At 44.4% G+C, this 24,250-nt stretch overlaps 1 protein-coding gene across 2 annotated transcripts; it reads right to left on the bottom strand.

Moving 5' to 3' along the window:
* Positions 1 to 714: 714 nt before the first annotated feature.
* On the bottom strand, positions 715 to 23,931 carry ANGEL1 (angel homolog 1). 2 transcript variants are annotated; one of them, XM_057543729.1, is made up of 10 exons: positions 23,789 to 23,931; positions 20,389 to 20,964; positions 19,246 to 19,472; positions 18,715 to 18,784; positions 17,676 to 18,109; positions 15,250 to 15,376; positions 14,831 to 14,941; positions 4,208 to 4,277; positions 3,516 to 3,682; positions 715 to 2,771 (listed from the first exon to the last, which is right to left on the bottom strand). In XM_057543729.1, exons 1-10 carry the CDS (start codon positions 23,850 to 23,852, stop codon positions 2,611 to 2,613), a joined length of 2,007 nt encoding a protein of 668 aa, XP_057399712.1. In that variant the 5' UTR covers positions 23,853 to 23,931; the 3' UTR covers positions 715 to 2,610. The 2 variants fall into 2 exon arrangements, with proteins under 2 accessions (XP_057399712.1, XP_057399713.1); XM_057543730.1 differs by lacking the exon at positions 14,831 to 14,941.
* Between the last annotated feature and the right edge of the window lie 319 nt (positions 23,932 to 24,250).

Here is a 24,250-nt window from a genome sequence, read left to right on the forward strand (position 1 = left end):
ACCCAGGTGGTTCAACTGGTACCCAGGTAGCTTTAAATAACCCAGATTCTCAGGTACTGATTCAGAGGTGTGGGGTCTGGGATTCTGTTCAGGTAAGGCAGAAAACCACACCTGTCTCAGGGCTTCTTCCCACGGGCACAGGGGCTGGTGGACCTGCTGCACAGGGAGGCCGGAGGAAGACGAAGTCCCAGCACAGTGAGGCCCAGGAAAGATGAGAAACCTTGCCAGCAACAGGTGGCTCACAGCTCAGCCCTGGCTCCCGAATACAGAAGAGATGATCAAAAATAGAAGCGCGGCAAGAGGCATCTGCCATATGCAGCTGCCATAGCTTTGACCAGGAAAACTTCTCATCCTGCTTTCGCCACAGACCCTCCTCTGCTTGGACTAGGCGTTGGTACGGGAGGTACAGGGGCAGCAGATGGAATAAGAATGAGAGCAGCTGAAAGCAGTATTCTCCTCTAGCTTGGCGAGGATGGAGAAGAGAGCTGCACCCCACGAAAGTCGGGGCAGGAGGCTGCACTCAAGTCATTCCTCCCAGGCCTCAGAGTAGTGGGCAACTGCTCAGTTACCAGAGGGAGATGATAACCCTTTTCTCTGGTCTAGATCTCAGGTTTGAGGCCTCACCCCAGGATCAGTCTCTTCCTCTCTGCCCACCTCATTCCCCAGGCCTTCCCTCCCCCATGCCTTTCAGGATCCTAATAAAATAACCAACAGTAGGGAGGAAAGGTAAACCTTTATTTGGAAAAGAGAGTTCAAATGACCATTTAAAACCGCTTTTCATTTCCAAAACAGAAACAAATAAGAAAACAAGGAAAAGATCATCTATCAAGCTTCTGCCCTCTGCCATCTTTAGCCATTTTTAAACTACATTTCCTGGCAGAAAAAAAGTGATGGGCCCTAGTCCTACAAACCAATAGGGCACTGTCTTGAGACCATCTCAGGAGATGCCCAGGGAGAGACAAATGGAGTGGATGGTGGAGTGTGGACAGATAGGCCTGGGGCTCAGACAGGCACATGCCCAGTACCCAGGAAACAATGTTTAAAAATATACATGAATAGATAAATTCCCCAGAACCTAGGCATGGAAAGCTTATAACCATGAACGCAGCAGCAGAATTATTCAAGCTGGGTCTTTGGCTCTCAAAAAAAAAAAAAAAAAAAAAGGAGAAAGCATTAACCTCTCTAACTCCAGCCTCTCAGCTATATCCTTCAGTCCCATTCTGGAGGCCAAGTGGGCCAACAGCAAGTTAAGTCTGCAGGGCCAGCAGCTACACCCAGCAATGCAGGATTCGGGCATGCAGGTGACTCATGTGGGCAAGGGAGCGCCCCCTGAAGGGGCCAGGGTGCTCCTGCAACAGGAGAGGGAAAGCAGAGGCCATGAGCGGCCAAGGCCTTGCCGGAAGTGGAGCACCGCCACCTCCAGTTCTTGGGCCAGTTTTGCCCAGGGCCACCTTTCTGCTGAGAAGGTCTGGCCTGAGCTAAATACCAGGCTTTTCTAGGGGAAAAAAGGAAGGGGATGGGGGAGGCAGCAAAGAGTAGAAAGCAGTGGGAGGAGAGGAACAGAGAACTGCAGCTTAGCTGTGCAGAGGGAAGGGAACAAGTCCCTGAGGTCTTGCGTCCCGGCTGAGGCAGCTGCAGAACCTGCCGGCTCTCTCCCCCTTGGGACTCCCACCTTCGCCGCAGTCCTCCAGTGAGATAAGAGTTCCCTGACAGTTCTTCCTCCTCATGCCTAAAGAGTTTGGCACCTCAATCCACTACCCCTGCCCACTGACCCCGCACAGGGCTTCAAACTTTGGCCTCCCACAGGGCAGCCTGGGGAAAGGGATGAGCCCTAGAGGAAGCATGCCAGGCCTGTGGGGAGCTCTGGGTCGAGGGCATCCCTGGATCTGCTGCTCCAGCTCGTGGGGCCCACTTGTTACCAGAGCCCGGACGATGAGGATGCCCTGGTTGGCAGGATGGACACCTAAAGAAACACAGACGATAAAAGGAGAGACGGGCCCACGCTCCTGCCGCTGGCAGCCAGGTGCCCATGTGCCTGCAGCACACAGCTACCCGGTCACGCCCTCCACCTGCCTCTAGGCTGACAGCCCCAGTGTGGAAAGCGGGCTAGTCAGAGACAGGCATGGCTGCGCAGAGCAGTCCCACCCCGAGAGGATGCACACACGACACACACCTCACGTGGGTGTGTCTGGCAAGAGGGCTGGGCCCAGGGGTCTCAGGCAGGGAGAAGGTCAGGTCAGAAGGCACCCCACCAAGAAACGGCCTGAAGACAAATAACCAATGAGATCAATAGCTCCCGCAACCCTGGTAATTAAAAATCAAGCGGAACCGCTGGATACATGGAAGGAAGGGGGAACCCCCCTTCTGCCTCTCCCAGGGCCACCCAGTATGTGGCACAGGTTTAGGAAGAGGCTGGGGCGGGGCAGGGACCACAGGCAGAGAATGTGGACAGGCCTGGAGGAAATCTAGCCATGGGAAAAAGGGAACAAGGAGGGGAGGGGAGGGGACGTAAGTTTCTTGGATCTAAGTTTCCAGAAGCATGGGATATTTCCACAGTCTCTGATCCAGGTGGCTCTTCTGGAAGAGAAGCTCTCTTCCCCTGGGAGACCATCATGGGGCGGTGACTTCCATCCCGAAGCTGGCCAGTAGGCAGAGGTGGTCTGAAGAGCAGAAGGGGTTGGGTAAGCCATTGGCAGCCCAGAGAATCTCTTCGGAGAGGAGGGAGAGCCGGCCCAGGAGCTTCAGAGTTCCATCCCGACAAAGCCTGCGATCTGGAGCACAAAGCGGAGGCCGGTGGGTAAGGCAGCCACAGCCAAACTGCACGGGGTGGGGGGGCCCCATGGGAGCTACACCTTGGGAGGCTGCGTCTCCTCGGCGGCCCTATCCTCCCTCACCTCCTGCCGCCTCTGGCGGAGGCCTCATTTTCTCAGATATGCCATGATATGTCAATGAACGAAGTCCGGTGGCTTCGGTGGGACTGCGGCAAACTAGAGTGCACGTCCAAGCCCAGCATTACAAGATCTTCTGATTTTCCAAGAGAAGCCGAAGCCCAGATTTGCTATATAAAATTTGATTTCTCAACAGAAAATCCAAACATTTTAAAAGACATGCTTTAAACAAAACAGGCATGGGGCTGATAGACTGCTATACTGTGACTATTGTGAGGGGTGAGAAGACAGGAAATAGGGTTTCTAACCAAACCAAGTCCCTTACTAACCAGCTGCCACTGAACAAATCCAATAGAGCACCTCCTGGTGCTCTATTTTCATCTTTAAAATGGAGGGACGGCTTGTTCTGCCTACATCTTTCTAATGCTACAAGGATAAAAAGAGAAGGCGGGCAAATGGCCTAAGGCAAGTATGATGAGGATAACCAGTGTCAGGTAGGTATGAGATCTGCTCCTTTGCTGGTCAGGTCCCAGCAGCCCAAGCCATGTGATCAAATGCCTGACCTACCATCAGTTCCCAGGGACTCTTGGGGGTGGCTTCTAGGAATCCAGGATCCACCAAGCTTACCAGTTCTGTTCCCATTCTCGCAGGACTCAGAAGCTGAGAAGAAGATGTAATCTACTGTCATTCCAAGACCCAAGGGCATTGTGGTGACCTCTGGGCGGCCATGCTGGGGCAGGAAATGAGTATACACCGAGGTCAGGTGGAGGCAGTGCTGGATGGTGCCTACAGTCCTTCGGGGATGGAGGGGAAGATGTCAGTCAACAAACATTACTGAACTTTCCCCAAGGTCACTTCTCTGTGGGTTTTATCAAGTTTTTTAAGGGATGATCCCAAATAACTCAACCTCAGCAAATGCCTTCCCATGCTAATTAAGAGGCTGACAGTCTTAGCTAAAATTAGCCTAGAAACAGACACATTTATACACAGTCCTGCTGACATTCCTCACCCCCCACTCTCCTCTTGCTACCTGGTGAAGTATACCTAATGTACCCTTGTCCATGGGTCAGCAAGCTCTTCTGTGAGGCCTTACTCCCAAAGGAAAAGGGCAGGGGCTTTTCATCTGCAAGAACCTAGGTGGGTCACCTCTGGCCTCTGCACACCAGTACGTGCCTCCATAAACTGAGCACAGACGAGAGGAAGAGAGAGCTCAGCAAAACGTGTTCCCCCAAATCCGCCCCAGGAAAGCCAACAGGAATCTCTCTAATACACCTCGATGGGGCTGGAATGCAAGCAGAAGGGAACTGGAAGAAGATTACCTGGGGAAGTCAGGCTCAGGCTCAGATATGTCTTCCTCAACGACAGACTCGACCCAGCCAGCAGGTCGCTCTGTAGAAGACCGGAGAGAAAGGGTTTTATCACTCACAGACAGTGAAGCAGGGTTAGAACCTTGCACCCTGAAATCCCACTCAGATCCTTGACTGGATTGTTCCAGAAGGGAAAAGGGAAAGAGAAAAGGTGAGGAGAGGAAGAAAACAATGGACCAAAGTCAAGAACCTCAGGAAGCAGACAGACAGAGGTCTCTAACACAGACATCTCTTCCCTGGCTCAGCAACTTTTTAAAAAATTTAAATTCATTCTTTAGAATAGGTAATACAGTCACATGGTACAAAAATCAAAATGTAGAGAAAAATATCAGTGAAAAGGCTCCCTCCCACTCTGGGACCTTGCCACTCAATTCCTCTCTCCAGAGGCAACCAATGTTAACAAATTCCTGGTGTATTCCTCCAGAGATTTTCCATCACCCACCATCCATTGTGTGCATATATGTAGCTGTGTATGTATGCGTATACATATGTATGCACACACACACGTATCCATACTTATACACACCTATACATGTACACACACATACACAAAGAAAAAAGACACACATTACCAATATCAGGAGAGAAAGAGGGACTATTATTACAGATCTTACTGACATTAATAGGTATTATGAACTGAATGTTTGTCTCTCCCCAAAATATGCTGAAACCATAACCCCCAGTGTGATGGCATTAGGAGGTGGGGCCTTTAGGAGGTAATTTGGCCTTGAGGGTGAAGCCCTCATGAACAGGATTAATGCCCTTATAAAAGGGATCCCAGAGAGCTGTCCCTTCTGCCATGTATGGATGCAACAGTAAGTTGGCAATCAGCAACCCAGAGGAGGGTCCTCACCGAAACTGGACCATGCTGGCGCCCTGACCTTGAACTTCCAGCCTCCAGAACTGTGAGAAATAAATTTCTGTTGTTTATAAACTACTCAGGCTCTGGTGCTTTGTTATAACAACCCAAACTAAGAAAAAGGATAACAAGGAACAACAAAATTGACAAACCCTTAGCTAGACTGACCAAGAAAAAAAGAGAAAACTCAAATTACTAAAACCAGGAATGAAAGAGGGGGCCATCACCACCAACCTTAAGAAATAAAAAAGTTATAGGGATACAATAAATAATTGTATACCAACAAATTAGATGACTTAGGTAAAATGGACAAATTCCTAAAAAGACAAAAACTACACACACTGACTCAAGAAAAAGAAGAAAATCTGAATAGTTCTGTAACAATGAAAGAGACTGAATTAGCAATTTAAAAATTCTCACAAAGAAAAGCCCAGGCTCATATAGCTTTACTAGTGAATTCTGCTAAACATTAAAAAAAGAAAAAAAGTAATATGAATCCTTCACAAATACTTCCAAAATATAAAAGAGGGGACACTTCCCAACTCATACTACGAGGTATTACTCTGATATCAAAACTAGACAAAAACATCACAAAGAATGAAAACTACAGACTAATATCGCCTATGAATGTAGATGCAAAATGCCTCAACAATTACAGTTCTGTGATTTATAAGAAATGTGTATTTGGTCATTCAGATGACCAAATATATATTTCTCATATATAGTCAGTCTTCATATACAGTCTTAGTCCACAGTTGCTGGTTCAAAGCTCCCCAAACCCTTAGAATTTCCTGAGTGTTGAGATTGAGCAAGGTGCCTTTTGTTATGTTCATGAGGCAATTTTGGAAAATACCTAAGGTTAGGGGCTGGTTGCCAATGGAACCAACCATGTGATTAGAGGAAATTTCAGTCCCACCCTATGACCTCTAGGGAGCAGAGAGAGGTTGGAGGTGGAATCAATCACCAATGACTACGGATTTAATAAATCATGCCCATGTATGAAGCCTTCATAAAACCCAAAAAGGACAGGGTTTGGAAAGCTTCCAGGTTGGTGAACTTATGGAGATTCAAGGGAGAATGGTGCACCCAGAGAGGGCATGGAAGCTCCACATCCCTTCCTACATACCTTGCCCTATGCACCTCTTCTGTACAGCTGTTCCTGAGTTATATCCTTTTATAATAAACCAATGATCTAGCAAGTGAAATGTTTCTCTGAGTTCTGTGAACCACTCTAGCAAATTAATCTAACCCAAGGAAGGAGGGGATAGTGGGAACCTCTGATTTATAGCCAGTTGGTCAGAAGAAGCACAGGGAACAACCTGGTCTTTTGAGAGGCACCTGAAGTGTTGGAGGGGTGGGTCTTGTAGAACTGAGCCCTTAACCTGTGGAATCTGATGCTATCGCTGGGGAGACAGTGTCAGAATTGAGTTGAATTGTTTGTTGGCGTTGGGGGAAACTCCTCCTCCCCCATGTTGGAAAACGAGTCTCAGAACAATATACTGGCAAACTAAATCCAGCAAAATAGAAAAATGACTATATACTATGACCAAATACGATTTATCCTAAAAATGTACGGTTGGTTTAACATCTGAAAATCAATTAATATAATACATCATATTAATAGAATACTTAAGAACAAAAACCACATGATTATCTGAATAGTCACAGAAAAAATATCTGACAAAATCCAGCACTCCTTTATGACCAAAAAAAAAACCCACAACACTTAAAAAACTAGGAATAAAAGAGAACTTCCTCAATCTGGTGAAGGGAATCCACAAAACACAAACAAAAAACAAACAAAAAAACCTCATGGCTAACATCATACTCAATGCTAAAAGACTGAAAACTTTACCCCTAAGATCAGGAATAAGACAAGAATATTCGCTGTCACCACTCAACACTGTAATGAGAGTTCTAGCCAGGACAATTATGGAAGAAATAAAACGCATCCAAATTGGAATGGAAAAAAGTAATACTATTTCTATTTGCAAGATGACATGATCTTATATATAGAAAATCCTAAGAAATGCACTAAAAAACTATTAGAACTAATAAATGAGTTTGAGGGACTTCCCTGGTGGTGCAGTGGTTAAGAATCTGCCTGCCAATGCAGGGGACACGGGTTCGAGCCCTGGTTGCAGAAGATCCCACATGCTGCGGAGCAACTAAGCCCATGCGCCACAACTACTGAGCCTGCGCTCTACAGCCCAAGAGTTGCAACTACTGAGCCCACGTGCCGCAACTACTGAGCCCACGTGCCACAACTACTGAGCCTGCACTCTAGAGCCCACGAGCCACAACTACTGAAGCCCGTGCGCCTAGATCCCCTGCTCCACAACAAGAGAAGCCACCGCAATGAGAAGCCCGTGCACCGCAACGAAGAGTAATCCCCGCTCATCGCAACTAGAGAAAGCCCAAGCGCAGCAATGGAGACCCAACGCAACCAAAAATAAATAAATAAATAAATAAATTTATTTAAAAAAAATTGAGTTTGAAAGATTGCAAGATACAAGACTGATGTACAAAAATTGCATCTCTATACACTAGCAATGAACAATCCAAAAATGAAATTCAGAAGATATTTCCATTTATAAAAGTAACAAAAGGAATTTTAAATAGTTACAAATAAATTTAACAAAACGAGTATAAGACACACTGAAAGCTATAAAACATGGAAAGAAATTAAAGATCTAAATAAATGGGAAAACTTCCATGTTCACTGATCGTAAGATAATACTGTTAAAACGGCAACACTTCCCAAACTGATCTACAGATCTGCAAATTCCTATCAAAATCCCAACTAACTTTTTTGCACAAATTGACATGGTGATCCTAAAATCCACACAGAAATATATAAGAGACCCAGAATAGCCAAAATAATCTTGAAAAACAACAATGAAGTTACAAGATTTACACTTCTCTATTTCAAACTTATACAAAGCTAAAATAATCAAGGCAGAGTGGTACCGGCCTAAGGATAGGCATATAGATGAATGGAATAGAACCGAGAGTCCAGAAACCCATACGTCCACTGTTGATTTTTTACAAGGGGAGGGGTAAAGGGAAAATAACTGCTAATGAATATGGGATTCCTTTTGGGGGTGATGAAAATGTTGTAAAATTAGATTGTGATGATGGTTCCACAACTCTGAATATACTAAAAGCCACTGATCTGTACACTTTAAATGGGTGAATTTTATGGTATGTGAATTCCACCTCAATAAAGTTATTTTTAAAAAAAGGTAAGAGAATGTTATGGACTTCATGCCAATAAATTTGTTAATTTATATGAAATGAAATATTCCTACATTTTCCCTGTTAAATTGTTTTCTCTTTTTGTTGCTATTATAAATAGGGTCTTCTTAAAATTACATCTTTTAACAAATATATCATTATTTTATTATATGAATACTATTGATTTCTGTATATTAATATTCTACCCAGATACTTTCCAGAATTAATGCTAATAATAGTTGTTAGTTGATTCTCTTGGATAACCAGTTATATAACCATTTTAACAGCAAGTAATAGTTTACCCCCTCCTTTCCATTGTTTACTTGCCTATATTTCTATGTTCTATTTCTAATTCTGTGGCTGGTGTCTCTCACAGTTGAATGACAGTGGTCATCCTTATCTTGTTCCCAACTTCGACAGGAATGCTACTAGATTGTCTTCTTTAAGCAAGATGCTCATTTTTGAATTGAGATAAGTGCTTTTGTTTTTTTTTTCTTTTTCAGGCACCTGGCGGCTCCACACCCCTTCCTCCATGGTGCACCAAAGTGCTGACTGACCAAGATAAATGTATTTTAAGGGTATAAGGAACTATCTATTTTTTTCTTAAGAAGGTTCTTTTTAAAAGAATCTGGAATAGATGTTAAATTTTAACAAATGTCTCTGACATCTACAGGATGACATGCATTTCTATATTTTAATATATTTCATATATTTATTAGCATGATAAATACATTAATAGATTTCCCAATACTGAACTACCTTCATATTTTTGATAAACTCCATTTGGCCATAGTATATTGCTCTTTCAATGTGATGTTAGATTCTGTTTCCTGATCTTCTATGTACATTTTTTGCATCAATATTCATAAGTGGACAATATTAAGTTCTGTAGTTTTCTTTTCCTGTGTAACTGTTGTCAGGTGTTGGTGTCAAATACTTCTTTTGTAAAAATAACTTGGCCCCCTTCTGCTGTGCTCTTTAACAATTTAAACAGTAATGGAATTACAAGTTCTTTAAAGGTTTGATGATGTTCTCCTATCAACATGAACATGGTGTTTTTGTGGGACTGTATCTCTGAGAACTTTCGCTATTTTTTCACCCTGTGGTAATCTATTTATGTTATGTCTCTCTTTCACAATCAGTTTTAGTAAATTACATTTTCTAAAATTAACATAGGCCATCTAAGTTTTCAATTTCTTTTGCACTCAGTTGAGAAAAGAACCCCCTTACAATCCTCTTAATTCTTCTGCATCTGAATACTTTTACTTGCTCCTGCCCTGCCCCCTTAAATAGGTTAGATAATAGGTTAGCTAATCTGACAGCTGTTTTTCACCCAAATAACCAACTGATTTTTAGAGCTTATAAATCCTACTGTTTTTCTGTTCTCTAAATTATTTTCATTTTCATCTTCTTTCTTTCAGCTTGTTCTCTTTTCTAACTTGGGGGATACTTAATTTACTTAATTTAATCTTTTCTTATCAATATAATTATCTGATTCAAGATATTCTATATAATTCTATGAATTTTTCACTGAATGCTATTTTAGCTATATACCACAAATATATGGTATTTTCATTATTGTTATTTTCTACACACTCTGCAGTTTCAGTTTAAATTTCATCTTTGACCCAAAAGTTGTTTGAAATTTTTTAGATGTCCAGATGATAGCATTCTTTTAACTTCTATTTTTAATGCACGTGTGATCATGGAAAGTTGCCTATACTATTTCTACTGTTTGAAATTTACTGATTTTTTTTTGTGGTAGTCTAATATATGGCCAATTCTCAGGAATTTCCTGTGGATATTTTAAAAGATGTCTTTGCTCTGCTTTCAGTGTTCAGAGTTTGATATGTATCCATCAGATTTACCATACAACATGTTATTTAAGTCTTCTGTATTCTTAGTTATTTTTTATCTACTTGAACTATTGTGAACTGAGAAAGATGAATTAAAACCTTCAACCATTAGTTATTTTCTGACTATTATTCCTTGTTAAATACTGCAGTTTCACTTTGTGATGATTGATGTGATGTTATTTGGAACATAAATGTTCCTAACACTAATATCTTCATTTTGAATCAGAAAAATCACAGTGACCAGCAGGATATTGAAAATGGTTTTCTCTCCAGCAAGAGGCAAGCTAATTTAGGCTTCTGAATCATATAAGAGGTCAGGAATCAGAGGTACCATTACTCCAGAAAAGAGGTGGGAGGTGAAAATCAAAACTGGCACAATGAACTCGCCAGTCAACTAGAGCCATCCCTTACACAGAGCCATTAGGTTTTCATGTCTCATTCCTAAATGTGAATGGACACCTGATGGAATCTTTGGGAACAAACAAACAGTGGGGTAGGAAGAAACTAACTCTTAATTAAAAGAACCTTGGAAGGAACAGATGGAATTTTAAAAATTATCATCCTCAGTAGTAGAAAGGCAATATTGCATTCATTAAAAAAAAACCCAAAAACAATGGTATAAAAAAGAAGGAACTTTTAAAAAGAGATTTGGAAATTAAAAATATAATGGCAGAAATTTAAAATCACTAGAAGGAATGAACAAGCTGAGAGCATCTCACAGATGGTAGATTCTAATATCCAATTAACAGTAATTCCAAAAAGAGAAAGCAGAAGGTAGGAAATTATTGAAGAAATATTACCAGCAAAATTATGTGACTCGAAATAAATTAGTTTCCATTTGAAAGGGCCCTGGAGTATCCAAAACAATGAATGAAACCAACACCCTGAGTAGGGTAAACCATCATGAGATTTCAGAAATCAAGGGATTAGAGATAAGAACCAGAAAGTCAGAGAGGCAAAATAGGTGATATACAAAGAAAGGATCAAGAATCAAAATGGCAGCAGACTTCTCATTAGCAATGCTGGAACCTGCAAGACAATGGACTGATTTCCAAACTAGACATTTACACTTTGCAAATTTTCATATTAGTGTGAGGATAAAAAAAATCAAGTCTTCTTTTAGTACATGAAAAGAAAAACAAAAAAAGAAAGAAAACTGCTTCTCTCAACACCAGGTTCTACCCATGCAGCACTATGTACAAACGGCACTGCTCCAGCAGTTACATGGGACTCAAGGCCTCTGCCTGTCCCACCAGGCCACATGAGCACATGGGCCACAACTACCTCTACCTGAGCTGCAACATCTTCCTGGACCATTCAGTGCTGGCAGCAGCCAAGCAAGTAAGTTCTTCTGCAAGTACTTGGGAAGAGGATAATAAGTTGTGCAGGGATGGGCCAGTGGAGGAGCTGGATTCAGAACTTTCCTGGTTCAAAAACTGATCAGATAGCCTTTCCTCTGTGGCCATCTGGTCAGTTTGTTAAATAGTTTACGGAAGTCATTTATTAGCAACTGTTTTTTCCTAGAATGCACTTAATTGGGCACATGGTTTATTTTTACATGTTAAAAGACCTGAAGCTCCGGAGATAAATGGAAATGTGCAAGTGCTCATGAAAAAGAAAACAGAGTAACCCCTTTCAGTGTCTTTAAGAACCACACTGGAAAGAATAAACCACTAATAATTAAACATATTTACAAGAGGGGGACTTAAAATTTAGATTCCCATCTTATGAATTATTCCTTCACAAAGGGAGTTGGGGAGAGTGAGAATCACAATTTTTTTTTATTATACAACTTGTGTGATGTAGAACACTCCAGCACAATGCAACGTCAACTTGTTGGAAAGTTAGACCATCACTCCCTAGCACTGTAGCTCCTTTGGCAACTCAGATGCTTCCCATTAAAGTCAGTGTCACAGTCAACTTGGCAAGTTTGAATGTCTACAGTTGAGTTGGATGACTCTGGTATTGGACTGGAAATATTATTTGTTAGTACATCTAAACAAATCCTCTAGAAAAAAAGATCACACACTATGATCTCCTTGTACTGCACTTAAGTCTTTCTACTCATGGTCTAAAACTGGTGGTAGGTTTTTAGATTTGGAGTCCTTAAAAGAGATTCATCAGGACCCTATTTGGCCCTGGGTGGGGATACTAAACAAACGGAAGGGTACGTTCACAGTATGTGGAGGATGGGTGTGTTTACCCAAATTTAATCTCAATTTTGAAAATACTGCTATTATTGGGCACTGTGAGTGAACTGGATATTTTCCCCCATATAATGATTCTACTTACAAAGTGATTGTCAGTGTATTTTAAAGGTTCTTATTTTGTTATTAAATTGAAATGCTTATTTTATGTTTCAAGTACAGTACTGATTTTCTAAAAATAACCTATTCTTAACATGGAATTACCTATGTGGGATCCTACTACTGTTTAACTTTAGGATTTTGTATTCTTAAAACATTGAGCCACTGCTTCCCTGCCTGAGCCCAACTGATCCAAGCACTTACCCCAGTTCCTAGCACACGCCAGTCGCTCTATGCATGGTGGCCACCACTATTATTATTGCTATCACCACAGTTATAATAATACATTAGCTTTGCAAGTAGAAAAAAAACAAAACCAAGCCATTGAAATGTTCACTGCTCTGTGCAAAATGCCAATTCAAGTTAAATTCCTTCAAGAAAAAAATGAATTCACTGCTTACCACCAGTCCTTTTACTATAGTTTTTTCAGTCATTGCTTGGTTGTCTTAAGTTATTCTTCTAGCAGTTTCTTCATGAAAGGCTTTGGGTTGAGTATAAAATTTTTGACCATACCATCTTTCTTTGAAACCTTGCTCTCCTGTGTTCCAGAGTCGAATGTTAATGTTAAGAAATCTGAAGCCTACCTGATTATTTTTACCTTTAAAAATAGCCCAATTTTTTTGGTTCTGCCTAAAGGATTCTTTTATGTTTGACTTCTGTTAACTTCACTAGGATGTCTTACTGTTGACTCTCCTATGTCATTTTTTACTGAGACATGGTATATCCTTCTCAATGTGGAGAGTCAGATCTCTTGATTTTGGGAAAATCTTCCTTGAATCATACCTTTAAATATTCCCTTTGTGCTATTATACTGGGTTTCTTCTTTGTGAACTCGAACTATGTGTATGTTGAATCTCTTTAACTTCCACTACTGTCATTTTCTTTCTAGTGCTTTTTATCCTTCCTGGCCTCTGCCTCTTGCCTTGTTTTCAGCAGTGCCTATTCTCTCTTGGACTGCTTCTAATTTTGTATTCATTATGTGATTCTTGAATTTTTTATTCCACTTCTTTCCTGAGCTCTGCAGTTTACATTTCATCTACTGGTGTCTTGCCATGTGCTTGAACTTATTTTATAAAAGCAATTATTTTATTTTTGCACTCTCATGTTATAAAGACAATTGCTTAATTCTTTTTATTCATGGGAAAATAATCATAATTTTCATATGCTCCATGGCAACAATTTTTATCTTCGAAGTATTCTTTATCTGCCTTTTATTTTTCCTGTTCTTCCACCTTTTTTTCTTATAGTATTTTAGTACAGATCTCACGCTGGCTCCTTTTGGGCACCCCAGCTTGGAATTAGTTGAGGTTTTTATGTACAAGCTATTGGTACAAAGCTTATATAAGCGAAGACCTGGGTGTGCATTCCAAGTAACAGGCATTTTCCTTATGACGCAGGGTTGTGTGTGAGTCCTGTTCATCTTTACCTCCCCCTAGCCAAAAGAAATATGCAGTTTAAGTATTACACCTCCCCCCACCACTTAAACAGACTGCTTCATGCAAATTTGGCTTGATTCCTTGATCAGTCTTTCCTCTACTGCCTCTTTGGACCAAAAGAGGTTCAGACAATATCCTTTCACAACCTGTGCATCCTATTCTTGTTGATGAAACAAGGGATTCTGATTTCGTGCCTCAGGGTACGCTCCTCACCCTGGAGAGAGGCACCCAGCTGGTTCTTTCGGAGATCCACGTGGCCCCACAGACCCGTCTCTCCATACCTGCTCCAGCACCCCTGCATGGCCTCCAGTGCTTCCTGCAACCATTCCACCTGTGCTGCGGTTCATGATTTCAAATATCTTCAGGTCTCCTAGCTTTCTCAAAGATGGAGTTTGCATTTCTCTTTTTCATTCTCCTTGTTGCTTTGGAGTGTTTTCAGAGACAAGAAGGGGAGAACATCAAGCATACTCTGCTACTTACAATCTGGAAGTTCTCAGTAGGAGTAACTTGTTATTACAACCAGGAGTGCTGTCACCTTATGATTTTCAAAGCCCCATCAAGTGTATTTTCTCTCTTAAACATGCTGTATACATGCTAGTTATTAGCAACTTAATACTAAAAAGCTTGTGGCTTACTCAAGGTCTCAGAGCTAGTTAGAACCCAGGTCTCTTGATTCCTGGTCCACGTTCTCAACACATTGCACATGGCCAGTGAACTCCACTGACCTTCCTCCTAAGCATACTTATTACCAGAAGCTGATCTCTAAGAATTATACCTAGAAAAGACTAAGAAACCACATAACTGACAAATATCAGAGGTGAAGAGGAAAGAAAACCAAGCTTAGTTGGAACAAGTTAGGGAACAAGCTTAGTTCCCATTACCTGGCTTAATATCTGTCACTCCTTCCATAAGAACCAGTCCTACAGGTCGCTGACAGGCGACGTTGCAGAAGCGGAAACGTAGCAGGAAGTCTCGGCTATACTTACGTCTCTCTGTAAACCAGGAAAAGCCACACAGTGAAAGACAGGAAGAGGAGCCACATGCTGAGACTTCCTTAATACCAAGAAGCTTACAAGTAGGGACACAGAGGAAGTCTGGCTCTGAAGACAAGGAGATTTTCCAATGGCTATGATTTAAAGTTGTCCATTTCATTGGGTGACCATGAGGAGGACAATGAAAAAAACAAAGGAACGTGCTAAGAGAATTGAGGGAATTACACTTTCTCTTGTCACTGAGGTGCCAGCTTTCTCCTAAAATGGGCATGGAGGGACAACCAACCAAGAATGTGGCATGTGCTCACCTGATCTCTTGGGGTGACAGAAGGTGACATACTGACAGCAATCAGTGATGCCCAGGGAGCTGGGCCATAGTGGGGCCTGCAGCTTCCTCTGATAAAGCTGATGGGAGAAGTCTTCCTGTCCAGATACCTGCAAGGAAAGAGCAGATGGGAATAAGGAATCTGAGATGGAAAAAGGAAATAGCCCATGTTTTGGGACATGCAGACAAACATACACACACACACACAGACACACAGTCACATACTATGTACGTAACACAAGCAAAACACATAAGTCTCAGGGGAAAGTTAAAAATAAGGAGCTATTTAAAACTATTATTTTATTTTTTTTACTAGAAACACTGAAATGTCCATGAGACAGGAATAAGGGGTTAAGAGAGTGAGGTATGTGAGTCAAAGAGAACAGAACTATATGAACATATGGTCCCCTAAATTTCGGCTCAGAAAAATCTACACTACTCTGCCCAGGGAATGTCAACTTTCAGGGGTTTTAATTTGCAGTGGGAAAAGGTTTATCCTGATCTTTGGATCTTCTGGATCAAAGTCTAGCATCTTAAGCCTATTACTGGGAAACCATGGGGTCAAACCAAATGGGAAATTCACCAAAGCACTTTACCGTATCTACGTCACCATCCTCGGTCAAAGCCAATGAGCAGCCTGGGAACGGACAGAACGTAGTAGGGGAAACATTCGGCAACATCAGTCATCTGCATATCTCCAACGTGTGTAGCAAAATCCCCTTTATTTCATTTAACAACAACAAATATTTGAATGCCAACTATGTGTAAAACACTAGCTAAGCGCTGTGGAGAGAGCAGTGATAGACACAATCTCTCTGCCCCTAAAGGACATACATTTTCAGTATGCCATCAGAAGTAAAACACACCTTCAATTTAATGGCCATTTACTAACTGTGTGACTTTGGGCAAGTTAGTTAACTCTCTTGGGTTCAATATGCTCTACTATTGAATGGGAAAATAATACCACATACAATTAAGAATCTTGGTAACAATAACTACTACCAATTACTGACTGCTTCCTTTGAAGCAGGAACTGGAAAACACTGTGTGCATTATTTTATGTAATCCACCCAAAAAACCCCTCTAAAGTAGGTCCCATTATATCCCCAGTGTATGACGAGGCAAATGGGGCTTACGGAAGTGAAGTAACTTGCCCAAGGTGGCAGAGCAGGGATCTGAATGCAGGACTATCTGGCTTCAAAATGAGTGCTCTTAATCACTATGCTTAACGGCAGCTGTCACGTGGTAGGCACTTAGTAAATTCTTATTCCCATTCCCTGAGCCCCTTGATTATAGCAGCTTCCTGGCAGGATAATGCCTTTCTCTGCGCATGTGGCAACCAGGACATCGCTGGCACTTGAGTAACCTCATTAAAATAAAAGCCCAAAGTGCTCAACAATAATTCAGTCATTTTATGTCTTTTCTCCCCTGTGCCGTGCCGAAAGTTAAGCAACAAATTGGATCAGCAGGGGCAAAAGAGAGGAACAAGGAGATTAAGTGACATGTAAAGAAATCAGCACAAGCTGAATTCTCCTCAGTAGGGCTAAATAAACTACAATAAAACTATAAGATACCTAGGTTATAAACATTCAGCAGTTAAAAAGAATGAGATAGATACATATGTACATTGTTGAGTGAAAAAAAACAAGCTACAAAATGAAATATACACAATATATCACATTTATAAACACACACAGTACATTATATACCAGCTGTTAGAAGCAATCACAGCATAGTATTGGAGGGCAAGAGCTCTGGGGCCAGACTACCTGGTTACAAATCCTGGCTCCACCACTCACTACCTGCAAAAACTAGATTAAGCAAATTACCTAACTTCTCTACACCTTAGCTTTTTCATTTATAAAATGGAAGCAATGATAGAAACTGTGAAAATTAATGAGTTAATACATGTAAAGTGCTTAAAATAGCACCTGGCACACAGTAAGTGCTTAATAAATGTAGATTATGATTACATCATCACAACAGCTTAGATAGTACAGCAAATGCATAGAAAATGACCTGGAAGAACACAACCAAACTTTGAACAGTTATTACTTGACTCCAAGTGGAGATGTGGGAAATGTAGGTAATAAAGGGGGCTTTGGTCTTATTTTAAAATGTCTGAATCCTTAAAGGGATGTACTTGTGTACTGACATGCACTTACGTATATACTTATGTACTTGTAAACTAAACATAAATTAATGATAAAAACTGAAAGGATTCCAATATACCAAAGGCACTCACGAGCTCCTAACTTCCAGGCTTGGGTACCAGATATCAGCAGAACAAGAAAAAGCCAGAGGAAGCCAGAACAGGTGTAACTGAGGTCCCTGCCACAGAAGCAACACCAGATGCCAACACCAAAATCTCTCCCTAAGCCAACCCCACAGTGGCCTCTCCCATTTCACCTTCCAGGCCGGCATCCCATGGTACTGGAGTTCTCCATCCCTGATGAAGTTGTAAAGAGGTGAATCAGGGACAGAATTCAGGTCCCCACACAAGATGATGGGGCAGTGGCTGCCATCTGACAACCTGGCCACCTTGTCCACTTCAGCCAAGAAAATGGCCATCTGGGCTAGCTTGATATCGCCCCGACGTGGGTTGTACAGGACGTGAGTATTTGCCACACATAAGGGGGCCACTGAGACTGGCCCCAGGCCTTCTGGGACTAGTGGCTGCAGCAGCAACACTAAGCCCACATTGTCTCGATTGAGGAGCTCCAAGCCAGGCCGAAAGTACTCCACGGGGCTGGCGCAGAGCAGACGGAATCGCATGGGCTTGTAGCAGACGGCACAGCCATCTGTCTTACACCCGGTCCTCCTCTTGTAGAAACAGGTAAAGCCTGCAAGGAACACCCCACCAAGGAGATGGGTCAGAGTCCTGGAAGATGGGTTAGGGGCCCGCTACCCAGTGGCAGTAGCCCAGGCATGTGTGCCTAATGCATTGCTCCTGCTGTTCAATAAGGGGAGTCCTTGCCCTTGCCAATTCCTTGGTTCTGCAGAGGCTCCCTTACAGTTGTAACCAGACGACTGAGTGGCTAGAAGGGGAAGGAGGGACAGAAGGGTATGAAGCAATAACCTGACAGGAAAAGCATGGACTCTAGGGTCAGACAAGCTGGAGTCCAGGCTCCACAACCTATGAATTTTATATTTATAGCTTTGTGACCTTGAGCTAGTCACACAAATTTTCTGAACCTCAGTTTCCACATTGTAAAATGGGGATAATAATATTCAGCCTCACAGGGTTGGTTACTTCAAGCATTAAGTGGCAATATATGTCAGAATTGCTTTAAAACTTCAGGACTCTCCTTCTCACCCACACAAAGGAGCTAGCTCACAGATGAGACTGAGGGTTTACTGAGATGAAAGAAAGATACAGTGCATTCAGGAGAGAGCAGACAGGGCGGTAGGAAGAAAGACTGACAAACATGCCAGGGAGTGGCATTACCCATCATTCTCAGAGAGGGCTCCAGCTGCTCCCAGTAATGATCTTCCTGGACTTCCTGGAGACACAAGATCTGGGAAAATGACAAGGAATCCAATCACTCCAGAGTAATGGAGGGCGCTGGAGTACGACTCCCAGCCCAGGAGCAGGCACTGAAGCCACACGGGAAGCTGCTGTGGGTCTCAGGCTGGGTCACACTGAAACTTCCCCTGGGTGCTGACTCTTCCCTGCTAGCCACTACCAGCACGAACAGGCCCAGAGTTAAGCTGAGATCAGATACATGTGCTGGATTTTCCTGCTCCTTCAATCCCTCAAGTCTCCCTCCCTGCACAAAGGTGCTGGAAAGCGTGTACCCACGGAGAGTCTTCTTAGCATCTGCCCCAAACTCATTACACCAGGCAGGCAAGCACCAGTCCTAGGCAGGACGCCAGTCGTATGAACAACTATGGGGTTCAATTCATTTTCTAAGAGCACTGGGAAACAGCCAGGGTCCAGAGCAAATGCAGGATAGCACATCTCCCCATCTTCACTCACATCAGGATCCCAGTGCTGGAATTCCTGCATGAGATTCGCAAAGCGGTAGTTCCAACTGAGGATGTCTGGATGGCAATGCAGATAGAGCTCTGAGCTCTGCTGCATCAGGTCCTGAGCCAGGATGTTATAGGACATCAGAGTGAACTGGAACTGAGGGCCATCCCCTGCCTCCAGGCCCTGAGCATCTGGCTGAGTGGAGAAATCCTCCCATTCTCGCCACAAGATTTCTGCAAAGGTGTTGGGAAGAAGAGGTCCGTGGTAAGTCCATGTTATTCACAGGGCCCACCATCTCCACTCCTGACTCCATGATACTGTGACGAGTTCCTTTTTTCATTTTCCCTGTCATTCATCCCTTTCTGTGGTGATCTGAACAACATTCTAAGGACATTCTCAGACGAGACAATAAGCTCCACACAGCCAGAGATAATCTTGGCCTGTTCATCACTGTATCCCTAGTACCTAGCATAGTACCTGGCACCTAGTACAAGTTCACTAAATATGGCCGACAATTTCTCACTTCTGATAAATCCATGGGTCTCTGGGGAATCACTCAGATGAATGTGCTTACTAGTCATCTGAGATTAAAGACATTTCTAGAGTAATCTCAGCCTTGGGTGTTTTCTGACCTCTAAACCTGAAAATGCCTATGGAGCCAGAAACCATAATGTGTCTCCCATGTGCCCTCGAGCAGGGAGCTGCAGAGTGGATTTCAAACCTATGTGAGCCACAGCACTCATTCTCCAAAGTTTAATGGAAGCCCCATATATAACACAGATAAAAATGGAGTTATCCTGGTTGAGGCAGAGAGTGGAGCCCTGAGAGCTCTCCACCCCTACCCCAGGTCACCTCCAGAGAACCAATAATGTAGAGAATCAGAACAATGGTCTGCTTTCAGTTCTGCCACTACCTAGCTATGTGACTTTAGGCATGTCCTGCTACCTCTCTGTGCCGTGATCACTTCATCTGAAAGGCCACAGGGCTGGATGAAATGCTCTCTAACGCCCCTCTGGATCTGCCACTGCAGGAGTCTCAGAAAAGCAGAATGCAGCAGCAGAGCTCCATACAAGAGAGCTTTAGCAGTGACTGTGCGCACATCCGAGACAACCTGCTGCCCCGGCTCACTCAGCCGGTTGTCAGACTCACCATGATATGGGATTTCCACTGGGGGAGACTGCAACTGCCCCAGGCCCTCAAAGGGCCAGATGGGAGTCTCTTCCTGGGGCACAGGCTCCGGTGCTATGCTCCAGGCCACCACTGCGGGGTCCTCTTCCCACTGCTCTGCAGCCAGGGCACCCACTGAGAGGACAGCACAGTCTGCATACTGGGGGCCGGTCTGCACCGGGACTGCTGCCCACATTGGGCCCTCGACCTCTGGCAGTGGCTCCTCTCCTAGCACCTCGGGGAAAGGCTCCTCCAGGTTCTCTGCTGCCCGCAGGTCACTCAGCTGCCTGCTGGACCACTTGTCTTCTGCAGCAGCATCGTGTTCTCCAGGATGATCCATTAGGAGCGCCAGGCTGCTCTGGGCTACTCCCTTATCTACAAGCAGACCCTCGCTCACTGTCGAGAGTGCCTGGCTTGACCCTTCTTCTTGCCACTGCTGCAGCAGGCCCTCACACTCTTCCTGGTCGGGGCCCCGAGGGGCCATGGCAAAGTCGCCGTCTACCTGGGGGGACGAGCTCTTCGCCAGGAGGGCATTTTTTCGACATGTGAAGAAAGCATCTAAGAAGAAAGCCAAAATACCATATTATAAGATGACAGCATCACCCAACCCACGCTCTTCTCCCAACTTCTAATAAGTCCCATACAAGCAAGAATCATATCCACCTTGCTCATCACTGTACCATCACTGAGCCTGTCCATTTTAGTGCCTGCAACATCATCATCATCAGAGCGAAGTACTTACTATGTGCCAGGCACTGTTCTAAATGCTTTACAAGTATTAACTAATTCATACGGTAGGGATCTGATAAATATTCAGCGTGTGAATGAAAGAATGGCTATCCCGCATAATCTAGGACAGAGATGGTCACATACAACCACACTCCTTTTATCTGGAGGTTAAGACTCCTATTAACATCAACTCTCTGGTTCTAAGAGCTACATTACACTGGAACCAGCACTTGACCATGAGTCAGAACTCTGGGTTATGGCCTAGCACTGAAATTAACAAAGCTATGTGACCTTGGACAATGCCCCTAGTGAGATGGACTCACTCTTGACTGTAAAATGAGGACAAGGGAAGTTTGAACTAGATAATCCCCAAGGGCTTTTCTAGTTCTATAAATCCACTAATCTATGAATGCATTCTAAAAGAAAAAGGCCTTAAGTAGACAAAAAGGGTGTCTCAAAATCTGTACAATCTCTCTCTTAGCAAAGGCCCTGGGTCCTCTTCTCAAATCTATTTATTCTACTTATAAGTCTTCACAGACTTCATTATCAGCTTTCCCATTCCATAGCACTCTAGCGGCTGTAAATCAGAAGGTGGCAACAACTGACAGCAATAGACAGCTGCCACCTCTCTGCTACGGCAGCCACAGCGACAGCCAACAGGCAAAAAGCAGGTGGGAAAAACTATAAAATTAGAGCCCCCAAAATCCAAGCACAGTATTTTGGTGCAAACAAAACCTCCCCCCACCAACGCACACTAAGTCACTTATTTATAGCATAGGACAAGTGACATGTATGATGATGACCCTCAATCACCAGAGATTTATTTTATCAGCTCCATTTTTTTTTAAAAGGCAAGAAAAACTTCAAAATGGATCAAACGCTGAAAGACACTATCTTATTTATGGTCTATGTGGATTTACGTCCCTCAAACCAGTGGTTTTTCACCCAGGGGTGATTTTGCCCTCAGGGAACATTTCTGCATTGTCTGGAGACACAGTGGTTGTCACAACTGTGGGGATGCTACTGGCATCTAGTGGTTATAGGATGAAGATACGGCTGAATATCCTACAGTGCAAGAGACACCTCCACACGAACTACCCAGGCCCCGACGTCAACAGTACTGAGACTGGGAAACCCTGCTCTAAACCCATGGGCTGGGTTGCTGGCCTTAGTCTCAGGAACTTAATTCCCTGCCCTTTGAAACATCCTCTGTGTATAGCGGATGGCAGAAGTTCTTTGATTTATATGTGTGAGGTTATCAGTTTTCAAACTCAGAAGGTTTTGGTTGGTGGTGGTGGTTTGTTTTTCAGCAGCAGAATTCTTTTATTAAAAGAAAATCTGCAGAAACCAAATGTACAAATACAAATGGGACTACTTTAATAGGTGTGTGCAAGCGGGTGGGGGGAGGTGGCCCTTCCTCTGAGATACCTAAAACTCTGACTACTGGTCTAGAAACCTCTGGACTTAGTATATGTCACTATGGCTGCCATTATGGACACTGGCAGAGCTCCAGAAATGACAGCAACATGGCTAGAAGAATATGCATTAGTTCTCTGAAAACAATGACTTCTGTGGAGTTCCTCATTTCTGAGAAGTATGTACACAAAAGACATTCCCGAATTGAGTGCCTACTGCATGCTGGGCAGTATGCTAGCACTAGATACAGTGAGCAAAACAGACATGGCCCTGCCCTCCTGGAGCCCGCATTCTAGTGGCAGATACAAACATACACATACATACATTAAATGATTTATATGAAATATATAGGAACAGAAATTACACACACAAACACACACACACACATATTGTGTAAAGTTCCAGAAAGGAAAAGCACAGAATGCACACAGTTGGACCTCTTATTTCTAAAAGTCCTTCTTGGTCTGTCCTGCCCCCTAAAATGCCAGAGAAAAGTCTGGGGGTTCTGTGGGATCTCCCAGAGGAACCGATGGTCTCATAAGAGCCTCGGGAACGTCAAAGACCAGGAATGGGGAGCGCAGGCAGATCATGGCAAAGTTATACAATAACTCTTCTCTAAGTACCCGCTGGGCATTGCCTCCACCCCACTACATCTCTAAACGCACGGGACTTGCTTCAAAGCTGAGGTTTCAATGTGTCTCTGGATTCTGAGCATCCTTTTTTTTAACCAGACTCCGCTGAGAGGCGGCTGGGAAAGGTGAGTGTGGAGACCCAGGGGAAAACAGGTACGTCTAGGTCTTTAGTCCACAGATCCGCCCTCAGGGCCGACTGGCCCCTGTCCACAGAGAATTCGGACATTCGCCTCGGCCCCGAGCGGCCAACCCTCCCCGACCCCCAGGGAAGTGACTCAGCGGGACCCGGAACCTCTCCGCAACCCCGGGGCCAGAGAAGGGCAGCTCTGGCCCCTCCCCCAGCCCCCTCCACGTTAACTGTGGCCCGACGCCTCCAGGTCACAGGCGTGAGGAGGGGGCCGCCCACGAGGCTCGCCGGCCAGGCCCGGGCCTCGTTTAGTCCAGGACGGGCACGGCGGGGCCGAGGGCCGCCTCCCCACACCTTGGCACTGCCGGGGGAAGGTGGTCGTGAAGCCGGCCGCGACGCACGCCGCCCCAGGCCCCGCGGGGCCCCGCCGAAGCAGGCCCGGGTCTGGCACCCGCCCGTCAGGACGCGAGGCCGGTACCTGAGAGGGCGCGGAAAAGGCGCACGGCCGGCAGCAGCACGTAACACAGGCACGACGCGATCATGGCCGGCCGCCTGCACCAGCTCCCGCGCCAGCTCCAGTGCCCGCCTCCCCTCCTCGCGGCCGCCCGCCGGGTCTCCCTCCGTTCGGCCCCGCCCCCGGCTCGCCCCCGCCCCCGGCTCGCCCCCGCCCCCGGCTCGCCCCCGCCCTCGGCTCGCCCCCGCCCCCGGCTCCGCCCCCGGGACGGCTCACATGGTACCACTGCGCTTCAACAACAACTTTATTGGGAGTGTAGGGCCAAGCGGGCGCCCGCTGGGCAGGGCAGCCAGTTCCCAAGGCAACGGAGCGGGCCGGGCCTGGCTCTCAGCTGCGGCAGAAGCGCCGGGATTTGAAATTAAACCCCTCCTGGAGGCGCCATAGTATTATTTAAAGTCCACAGTTTTATTCCCGCTTCTGCCGCCT

This window comes from Balaenoptera acutorostrata, chromosome 3 (genome assembly GCF_949987535.1).
Source record: "Balaenoptera acutorostrata chromosome 3, mBalAcu1.1, whole genome shotgun sequence".
Taxonomy (NCBI): domain Eukaryota; kingdom Metazoa; phylum Chordata; class Mammalia; order Artiodactyla; family Balaenopteridae; genus Balaenoptera; species Balaenoptera acutorostrata.